At 42.9% G+C, this 11,048-nt stretch overlaps 2 protein-coding genes across 2 annotated transcripts in view; both read right to left on the bottom strand.

Annotated features, from left to right (window-relative positions):
- Window positions 1–814: 814 nt before the first annotated feature.
- arsb (arylsulfatase B) lies at window positions 815–4,677 on the bottom strand. The gene is given in 9 exon segments (XM_079486669.1): window positions 815–1,497; window positions 1,500–1,634; window positions 1,806–1,952; window positions 2,030–2,091; window positions 2,172–2,424; window positions 3,040–3,247; window positions 3,378–3,568; window positions 3,653–3,839; window positions 4,369–4,677. Coding segments are annotated over 9 exon segments (1,545 nt in total). The 5' UTR covers window positions 4,615–4,677; the 3' UTR covers window positions 815–1,381.
- A 323-nt stretch (window positions 4,678–5,000) lies between these two features.
- dmgdh (dimethylglycine dehydrogenase) overlaps window positions 5,001–11,048 on the bottom strand; it is a 17,371-nt gene continuing 11,323 nt past the window's right edge. The window contains exons 6-16 of the mRNA XM_079486941.1: window positions 10,815–11,048; window positions 10,528–10,726; window positions 10,242–10,411; window positions 9,981–10,134; window positions 9,234–9,399; window positions 9,003–9,133; window positions 8,483–8,700; window positions 8,232–8,389; window positions 8,084–8,143; window positions 6,306–6,440; window positions 5,001–5,958 (exon numbers count right to left, since the gene is read on the bottom strand). The exon at window positions 10,815–11,048 is cut by the window's right edge and continues 15 nt beyond it. Of these exons, the coding sequence (XP_079343067.1) occupies window positions 5,740–5,958; window positions 6,306–6,440; window positions 8,084–8,143; window positions 8,232–8,389; window positions 8,483–8,700; window positions 9,003–9,133; window positions 9,234–9,399; window positions 9,981–10,134; window positions 10,242–10,411; window positions 10,528–10,726; window positions 10,815–11,048 (1,844 nt within the window). The 3' untranslated portion in view covers window positions 5,001–5,739. The remainder of the gene's footprint in view (window positions 5,959–6,305; window positions 6,441–8,083; window positions 8,144–8,231; window positions 8,390–8,482; window positions 8,701–9,002; window positions 9,134–9,233; window positions 9,400–9,980; window positions 10,135–10,241; window positions 10,412–10,527; window positions 10,727–10,814) is intronic.

Here is an 11,048-nt window from a genome sequence, read left to right as displayed (position 1 = left end):
CCCACACACACACACACACAGAACACATCAGAACCATCATGTGAAGCACATTCATTCCTTCACTATACACAGTTCTCTGGATTGTCCAGTTGAGACGGTTGCTGTGATATTAACTTCTTCACAGGTACATGAAAACAAACCTTTAAATGTTTCAATTATTGACTATTGAACAATATGAACTATAATGTCACGCTAACAGATGTAACATTTGAACAACACAATCATCAATATAAAACAGCAGGTCATTCAGTGGCATTGTGGGTAATGACGGGCGATTTCTATACCCCAACACACAGCTGAAATCTACATGGATGAAAAGACATTCTTCAGTCTCCAGATTGACTGTTGTGATGCCTCCAGATGTTTTGTCTGTGTTTTCTCCTGTAGATTGTGTGAGAGGCAGGATTCCTTCTGACTAAACAAAACATTTTACAAGCAGCAACATATGAAATATTTCATTGGAACACAGAATGTTTCTTCTGCATCAGCACTTCCGGTTTTATATATGTATATATTTTTTCTTACATATATAATTAAATCTTTAATATGATTCGGTTATAAATGGTCTGCTGGTTTTACGAGGTTCAAATGTTTCTGCAGCTGTTAAAAAACTGAAACGGGACGATTTTCTGGGCCGGCATCGGTTACATGACTGTACAGATCTGAACGTGTATTGAATTCCACTTTAAACACATAAAACTGAGATTTTATCAGTTCTCATGAATGTCTCATACTTCTCAAGACTTTCTTTCATTGGACACCAGGTTCCACAGACCAGAAGCGTCTCTGAGAAGAACACACGCACACAAAGCATTGTAAACATTTATTATTCATATTATAAACATGACATGTCTGATACAACAACATTAATATATAACTACATTTACATTTATTCATTTGGCAGAGGCTTTTATCCAAAGCGACTTACAAGTAGGTTTTTTTTTTTACACAGACACATTACTGCAGAGCAATCAGGGTAAGATGTCTTGCTCAAGGACACTTCAGTCATGACCTGCTGGCACTGAGATTAGAACCAGCAACCTTCTGATCACAACTAAATATATAAAACATGTTCTCCTTCATTAAGTGGATTGATCTGTTGATTTTGCTGATGAAACATTACATAAGTTCCCTGCAGAACAGACCTGCTGCTACAGTAGAAACAGCTCACCATCACATGCACACAAAAGCACTTCAACACACACACACACACTGATACGCACATACAATATTGTTCGGTAGGATTTATAAGCTTTCCTTGCCTATGAGGACCTCAATTTTGGTCCCCACGGTGACACGAGTCCCCATGAGTTGGTGTACATCCAGGTTCCCAAAGGATATAAAAACAAGGCCACACACGCACGGGTTATCATCATCTTCCTCATTGCCAGGGGTCCCAGGCTCCTGAGGGTCCAGGGTCACAGCGCGGGTCATCTGCAGGGTACGTGATTGGCTGGGCCTCTTTCTGATAATACTGCAGACGTCTGAGCAGGAACTGACGATCTCTGGGTGCTGATGAGAAATCTCCACACGCTCCTCTGGATCCTTCTCCACATTAAACAGCATGACCTGCTTCAGCTGCTCAGAGACATTCATCTGAGCGCCACCGGGGGGCGGAAACCAGCGAGGACATCCTAAACAACACACACATGCGTACTGCTGAACGGTTTGTGTACAGATGCTTCACATATACGACTTCAATGGTTTCTAGACTGAGAAATAAAATACATCACATTCACACACTGATCTGCAGGTTTGTGTTATGAGTGTCCACTGTCATGATCACATGATGACAGAGATGTTACCTGGGTAACCTGTGAGAAGTTTCCAGCTCTTGTGTCGAATGGCAGCGTGAACAGACACGTTAAATCTAGAGCGGTCCTCAAGAGCGACCGGCAGAGATGCTGAGCGCCACAGAGACTCCTGAAGGAAATCACCGGACTCCTGAAAACCTGCAGACGGACAGAGAGACTTTATAACTCATGCATTCATCAGAATCCCCATTTAAACCTGTGAATGTGTCACTTACATGGAGCGATGTCTACATACAGCGGGTCGATGTTGTGCAAGAGTTCAACTCGAGGGAGACCGCTTTTACCACGACTAAACAAACATCACACACAGAATAAATAACATCACAAACTAAAAACACTCAGAGAGAAGACCACTACGGACTCTCACTGATAGTGTCCCACACATTAAACCCGTCCAGAGGTTTACTGCCATTAGTCGACGCCCCGGCCAGACCCGCAAAAGTAGGCAGCCAATCAGAGATATGAATGAGCTCTTGACTGACAGTTCCTGGCTGCTCGATCAGCGGTCCGGTCACAAAGGCCACACCTCTGACTCCACCCTCCCAGAGTGACCACTTCCTTCCTCGCAGAGGCCAGTTATTTCCTCCTGTGAGCGTCTGACCACCATTATCTGAAAATCAAACAGCGCCACCTTATGGACGTAGAACTGACAACAAAAGGATGATTTATGAACTTATTCATGTAGTTGTAAACCGGTATGGGTGTCTTTCATAAATGTAAATGTAAATGTAAAATGTAAATGTAAATGTAAATGGAACACAAAGGAAGATATTTTGAGAAATGCCTCGGTGGCTTTGTGTTCATACAAGGAAAGTCAAAGGAAACTCATAAAGGTTTAACATGATGTGAGAATGAGGAAATAATGAAAGAATTCTACATTCTCCCCTGAACTAGTTTTCCTGTTGCTCACTGGTTAGATCAGGCGCTAGCAACGCCAAGTTCGTGGGTTGGATCCCAGGGGATTGCACATAGTTAGAAACAAATGTTTGGTATAATGCAGTGTAAGTCACTTTGGATAAAAGCATCTGCCAAATGTATAAATGTGAACGGAGTTCAAGCAAAGATTTGAAGCTGTAGATTCTTCAAAAACAACAGTTCAGAGCGTCAAAGATTTTCAAACTTTCTCACAGGCTAAAAACCTAAAGGAGCGCGGCCGTGTGTCAGTGAAATCCAGAGTGAGATGTATCTGTATGACAGCAGTGTTCAGGGTTCTAGATGGCAGTACCTGTTGAGAACACGAGTACAGTGTTGTTCCACAGTCCTGCGTCCTGAAGAGCTTTGCTCACGTTCCCCACCGCTTCATCCATCGCCGTCACCATCCCTGCGTATTCTCGCCTCCGGTTATCCTTGATGAAAGTGTAGGGGGTGACGTAGCGCTCGGGGACCTGGACGGGCCCGTGAACCGCCTGCAGCGCCAGATACAGGAAGAGAGGCTACAAAGACACATAAGATAAAACCCCATCAAACACAAAACCCCTGTGGAAAGAGCCAGACATCTCCTGACGCGTGCACAGTTACAGTAAATATGAACCTGTGTGTGTGTGTGTGTGTGAGAGTGTGTACTTTGTCAGGTGTGTGCTGTTGAATGATGTCCGTGGCTTTCTGTGTGAACAGTTCTGTTGAGTATTGGCCCGTATAACCTGTGGTCACATCTTCACCGTCCCGCAGGTCCAGAGCGCAGCGGGTGATGTTCAGAGGAGGGATGATAGAACATCTGTGATGGGTGTAATAATCTTCTGAACCCGTCAGGTAACCTGCACATCAACAGTCTATTTTAAAACAACACAAGCGTTGAAAGTTTTGAGGAAATGTGAATTTGAAGACTCATGATCAACTACCGAAAAACGACTGAAAGCCTCTGCGTGTGGGCAGACAGTCTCTCTTGAACATGCCCAGGTGCCATTTGCCCACCATGTGTGTGTTATACCCGGCGTCTCGTAGGATCTGTGGCAGGAGTCTCTCATCCAGAGGAACACAGTACGGCTGACACGGCCAGATGATCTGATGCTGGAGACCCGTGTGAATCTGACAATAGGTTTCAAGGTATACCGAGGTATATAAGAGTTAAACACCCAAATGTTCGGTGATACCGTTTCTAAGGTATGAGCTGTGTTTACAGAAAAATTCATCATTAAATCATGTCATTCAGTGTTTGATGTTTATGTCTCATATATGACAAAAATAGATTTTTTGTAATATTAAGGCTTTATTTTACATGACACATATGTTGGTTTAAAATTAAATGTGTTTTGTCCAGTTGAAAAGTAGTTTTTTTGTTTAAATAACACATTTTAGTGTGTAAAAGCAACATCGTGAAACCGTGATCTTTCAGCAACAAACATATCATACCGTCGCGTGTCTAATCATATCGCGGTATGACGCCTGGTGGCGTTACAACACTGCCCAAGCAGAGATACCATAGAATAGCTACTTGAGGATTATTTACTCCAGTAAACTTCACTCTTTGTTATTTCTTACTGTAGTATTTTATAGTTATAGTGCACTGATAAGCATCAGACCTAACTGTTAACAGTAAATGTCCGTGTGACGGTACCTGATATCTTCCGGTCATCAGCTGGTTTCTGGACGGAGTGCACAGCGGCTGAACGTAATAGCGCTCGAGCCGAGCCCCCTGATCCGATAACCGATCCAAGTGAGGAGTTCTGATCTCAGAACCGTGATATCCCACATCATTCCAGCCCAGATCATCCGCCAAAATAAACACGACATTCGGCTGTTTGGCGTCAAGAATACGAACGAGAATACACAAAAACACAAAAGTGACTTCCTTCAAATTCATCTCGAGCTTTAAGGCAACTTCCGCTCCCTGAAACACGGAAGAGGTTCTTCTGAGCGCGAGACACTGACTGAATAGCGATGAATGAAACTCCTCTATATAGTAATAATATATATTATGGGCTGGGCGGAGCGATCCTGAAGTGAATGGCAAGACGAATTAGCTGCATTTCCACTAGTAACAATTAAAATAAAGATCTCTAGAGTTCAAATATTACAAGTCATATATCTCCATTGACTTCCATTCATTTCTAAGTACAGAGCTCTCTAATTTAATTCTAATCGAATTTTACAGTATCGCCCACTAAATGAGTTTATGGTGAATTAGATTCGTCCGGTTTATAAATGAACTGATGTTTACTGTTGTCATTATAAACAATTAAACCTGTCAAAAATAAAGTGTATTTATTCAGAAGGAAAAGTCACAGTACAAAGAGAAACAGATCGTGTCATCGAAGAATCATTTGATGTGTCTCGCAATGATGTTTAAATGACATAAAAGAAATACTTATAAAAGTACAAAAATCTTGCCAGAAAATGACTTTGGTGAAAGTAGCCTTTTAGAATATGACTTGAGTATTAAAGTATCAGATAAATATAAAACTTTTTATATGAAATCTACTGAAGTATTTAAAGTAGCTGAAGCAAATGTTGTCAATAAAATGTTTATTTTCTTAAGCATAAAGAGCTCTGTCTCAAGTTTATCTCCATCTACATCTCTATGAAAACACAAGTTCAGAAAGCACAACTTTATAACTTTATTAGAGGATAATTGAATCAAGTAATTTTATTTTGTAGTAATGAACATGTTTAGGAGAAATGTATCAGAGTAAACGTCTGCAGAAATATAAAGACTCAAGTAAAGTACAGATACTTTTGTAGTATTTTTGACTTCATCACATTACAACACTGGATGTGTGTGATTACTTCAGAACGTGTTACGAGACATTGTGTTTCTACAGCAGCATTCATAACTCTGTTTAGTGGTTTTGTTCAGTTAAGTGTTTATTAAGACATTCAGAGTGATGTCAAATCAAGTTTTCTTTCCTGATCTCTACTGTAACAGTTCTACTGTAAGTTCTCCTGCAATATGACAAAACATTGTAAACCGCATCAGTCAGTACATCTCTCAATCGGTCTTGCTCTTCTTCTTCTTCTTCTGTAGTCGTGTTCTGGTGGGTTCTGTGAGAACCAGCGGTTCCTGAGTGACCGTGGCCGGGTATTTCTTACCCAGAAGTTCCACTTCCACCTTCTGTCCTATGTTCAGCAGATCCACGGGCAGATAAGCCAACGCCAGACTCTGATTTGTGCTGTAACTGTACGATCCTGACGTCGTATTTCCAACCACCTCCATGAAGAACAAACAGAAACATCACAAACATGATGGACGAGCACATGAACCCTTCTAATGTCACAGACGTGTTTTATTGGAATATTTGTGATGATTGAACACCATTACTGAATCATAGCTCAGTGAATATAAACCTCTGATGATCTGAATGATTATGAAAGACTTATGAAAAGCAAAGCAGTGAAATGATGCAGAAGTGTGAAGAAAATGTGTGCTGGTGTAATGAAAACGGTTTTATAAGTGAGATGTGAAATATCCTGACTGAGGAAAGTCGGTTTCTGCTTTTCTCAAGATCACATTTACATGTGGTGAGTGCTGATGAAAGTGAAGTGTTCGTTCTTTACTTTGCCGTTGTGCCAGATGGTTTCATTGCCCTCGGGGTCGATGTCGTCTGTTTGTAGTGTGAGGAACGCCAGTTTACGCTTCAAACCCTGAGACTTGATCTCCAGCAAAGCCTGTTTCCCCATGAAATCTGCAGACTGATACACACAGAACACACAATCACATCACATCAGTGTGACACCACATGAGAGAAAAAGCACACATGACACATCTCTTATTTCAATGACTTGATAACAGCAGTGAGACCTTTGCTCAAGTCTCCTTTCATCAAAATGTTTCATGATGAAATACTCAGTTGCTCAAAGTCATTTCCTAACATGTCACTCATGTTTTAATGAATGAGGATTTTATAAAGCTGTACACCCAAAGCGCTTTACATCATGAAGGGGGGGTCTCTCCTCACCCACCACCAGTGTGCAGCATCCACCTGTAACCCTAACCAGCGGAGAGAGATGATTATTAGGAGGCCAGTGGCGGGAATCTGGCCTTTATGAGAAGTGCTATTGGATCTTTAATGCCCCACAGGGAGTCAGGACCTGGGGTTAATGTCTCATCTGAAGGACGGTGCTTTTGACAGTATAGTGTCCTCATCACTCTACGGGGGCATCAGACCCTCACAGACTACAGGGTGAGCGCCCTCTGCTGGCCACACAGCAGTAACCTAGCTATCCCAGCATGTCTCCTATCCACACAGTGACCAGGCTCAGCCCTGCTAAGCTTAAGTGTGCAACCAGTCTTACAGGTTAATATGGCTACTGAGTGACATCAAGTTTCAAGTTTATTTTATTTCTAAAGCACATTTAAAAACAGCAACCAGGCTGACCAAAGTGCTGAACAGTATGGACAATATTATAAAAATAAATATATAAAACCCTAGAGCAATGACATACAAGAGCAACAACTCATATCAATAAAACCAAACAGACAATGCCTACAAGAGCAAAGGTTCATAGTTAATCAAATGCCAAGTCGAAATAGTACTTTAAATAGGATTTAAAAGCGACGACAGACTGTTAGGATTGAAGTCACATGGTCTGACTTTCATTTCCCTGTAATGAATTTTGCAGCAGCATTTTGCACACATTGAAGGTGATGGATAGAAGATTTGGACGCCCCAAAGTATAGGGAGTTAGAATATTGTAATTGGGATGTAATCAGTGCATGAACGGCAGTTAGCACAAGCTGATCACCTAATTTGCCTGTCGAGGTTAAGTCTATGATCCCAAAACAGTTCTTGATGCAGGATAGAGAAAACGGAGCTAAAAAGTCCAGATCAATGTAATAGCCTCCAGGATTTCCAGCCGGACCAAGGCCTATAACCTCAGTTTTAGATTTATTGAAAATTAAAATAATTGGGGAGTAGATAAATGTGCGTATAATCCCCATAACAATGAAATGATACGCCATGTTTTCTGAAAATGGAACCCAGGGGGAGTAAATAAAGGCTAAAAAGAATGGGAGCAAGAATTGAACCCTGGGGCACTCCACACGAGAGTTCGGAAGAAGGGGAAGAAACATTTCCCAACTTTACTGAATAACATCTATTAGATAAAAAGATTTAAACCAACCGAGGACGGTGCAATGAATGCCAACACAGTGTTCTAAACGGGATGTTAATGCCGATGTTAAATCTAACAGTACTAAGATCACAGAATCACCCGAGTCAGTCGAGAGTAGTATTCAGTAGTACTGTGCAGGGGCTTAATACCAGACTGAAACGTTTCAAAAATCTAATTTGATAGAGCAATGACACGCTTGTGTGTGTGTGATCTGTCTTCACCTTATTGAGTTTAATGAAATAATCCAAACCAGCTTCAAGAGGATTTGTGTCACAGTTCATCTGAAATGAAAACATTGTCGGTCACTTCATACAGTCTGTGCGAGAGAGAGTGTGTGTATTTATCTGTGTGTGTGTGTGTGTGTAACACCTCGGCGCCCCAGGCTCTGAATCCTTTCTCCAGTCTCAGGGAGTTCATGGCGTATGTGCCAAAGTTATCAATCCCCTCTTCCTGTCCGGTGCTCATGAGCGCTTCATACACCGCTGACATGTTGCTCATGTCCATGTACAACTCCCAACCCAACTCCCCTACAACACACACACAATAAAACACACAGCTTTACACGTGTACACAAACACTGTTGTCACGTTCATTGAGGGTTTATCGGCATGACCGCTCACCCGTGTAGGAGATCCGGACGGCCCGGACCGGAATGCCGGCCAGCTGAATGGATTTACACTGCAGGAATCTGAACGCCGCATCGCTCATGTCTTCATCTGTCAGCTTCTGAAGAACCTTGCGGGAGTTGGGCCCGGCGATGCCCAGAACACCCATCTCATCCGTCACATTAAAAACACTCACGCGATAACCACCATCAGACACCTGACGCTCGATCCATCTGTCACTCAGACACACACACCATAACACCTGTTAGCATCAACCATAGAGAGTGTCGTCGTCAGGGTGTTGCTATGCAGTTCCTCAGGTCTGTATGACATTGTGGTTCAAATCTCAAAACTATGAATGAGCAACAGTAATGTCTCTTTACAGTGTAAATGCATTTCATTTATCCAGAAGGGGGCGCTTAGAGAGTGTTTGTGTTGAGAGGGAGCGTGCTGCTTTCTGATTGGTCGAGATGAAGGGGCAGACACCAGACAGCTGCATTACTGACACACACACACACACACACACGAGACGCACCGCAGATCATGCAGCTCTGATCCTGATCCTGTGATGAGCAGGAACTCTTCAGGGGCCTGCCGGGTAACCGTGACCTCAGCATAGACACGCCCCCGCGGGGTCAACATGTGACTGATGTTGGTCTGACCCACCTGAGAATGAGAAGTAAACAACATGACAGATCTCACGAAAACACGACACAAAGTGCAGTGAAGAAACGAGAGCGGAGAGTCTTTACTCAAATGACCAGACCTTCGGCAGGCTATTAGCCAACAGTCCGTCCAGCAGCTTGTGTGAATCTTCTCCTTTCACTATGAATTTCCCAAAAGGTGAAAGGTCAATCACACCCACTCTCTCCATCACCAGTTTGCACTCTCGCCCCACCGGTCCAAACCAGTTAGTCCGTCTGAAACTGGGTCTGATAGAGAGATGATGAATCATTCATAGAGTTTCTCAAGGGTTTATGTTCCTGAAGTGATGTCTGGAGGTCATCATTACGCAATCTTTGCTTTGAATGTCCCTCAGCTCACTGGACGAAATGATCTCAGAGAATATGGGTTTGATTATGATATTCAACAAGTAAATAAATCAAACCTGAAGTTGACTTTGGTCAGTTATGAACATTTTGTTGACTGCAGCAGTCAGTCATTCTTCTCGTTCAGATCGGTGTGCTCATGTGTTGTGTTGTGTTGTGTTGTGTGTTACGGTGGAACAGGATGAGGATGTTTCATTTCCAAAATCTGAAGATTTTCATAACTATTCTAATAATAACAGAAACTCTGTCAGTGTGTGTAATAAAGCCTTATTTCATTCTATATAGGAATGTAGAAAAGTCTCAGGCCACCAGGCTGATTTAACAGAAAATACAATAAAACAAAAGCTTCTTCAGGCAAACGTCAGTATTTAGTGTGAACTGACTGCTGCACGCTACTGTATGAGTCTCATACCTCATGAGAACATTGCCTCTGCTGTGTGCGTGCATGTGTGTGTGTGTCTCACTTGTATCCAGTATCGTCTCCTGGTTTGTAAAAGTAATGTGGCTGCTCCCAGCCCGCGTGGAAACCCATTGAACATTTATCCTTTAACAGCTCAAAAACACCACTGACTCTGTTAGTCGGTCGGCCCGCAAAACGCTCTTCTTTAGGGTAACCCACTGAAACACACACACACACAGATTTGGGTTCATTTACACGTGTGTAGATGTTTTATTCAGAAACACACAAAGAGATGGGTTTAATTAAACGTGTTTCTCAGACTCACCAATGTTGTTGAATCCGTAAGATTCTCTGGCTTTGGCACACAGGTACGGTGCGCTGGCCCAGTGACCGTAGCGGTTTGGGTCACATTCGATGAGGTCATACGGCGGCTCTCCACTCATGATCCAATCACTGAGAAACTTCCCCACGCCTCCAGAGTGAATTATACCGTACCTGTCAATCAAATATTTGAACATCTGAACAACTTTCACATTCTGAACTTGTGACATAATGACATCTCACGGGTGTGTCAAAGCAGTGTGTGTGTGTGTGTGCGTGTGTGTGTGTACCCAAAGCCAATGGCAGTCCAGTAGTTGCGTGCGCCCTGGTGTGGTCCGATCATAGGCAGCAGGTCAGGAGTGTACGTGATTGGTCCAGATACGATGTTAATGATATCAGCGTTCTTCAGAACCGGCACCATCTCCATTGCCATTTCCACATGATCCATGATCCGGTCCAGATCGGACTCAAACAGTTCCTTACCGAAACCTTCACAACACACAGAAGGATTTGTGTCACAACAGTTTAGAGATCATACGGTTCTTTGCGTGTTGTGTGTCATCTATTGTGTGTTCACCTGGAGGAACGCCGTCTCTGATCCACGAGTCCTGCAGAACCATCTTCTCTTCTTTCTCATAGGGTCCGAACAGAAGGCCGTCACGCTCCTGACGCAGATAATACGAGCCCTCCAGATCTCTGATCACAGGAAGTTCTTTGTCCAGAGCTTTGACCTCAGGGACGGTTGCCGTGACGACATACTGGTGATGTACAGGGACAGTGGGATGCTGAAAACCGATCATCTGACCCAGCT

Source organism: Barbatula barbatula, assembly GCF_947034865.1.
Source record: "Barbatula barbatula genome assembly, chromosome: 22".
Taxonomy (NCBI): domain Eukaryota; kingdom Metazoa; phylum Chordata; class Actinopteri; order Cypriniformes; family Nemacheilidae; genus Barbatula; species Barbatula barbatula.
Note: the sequence above shows the minus strand (reverse complement) of the source record. Positions and strands in the feature narration are given on the sequence as shown.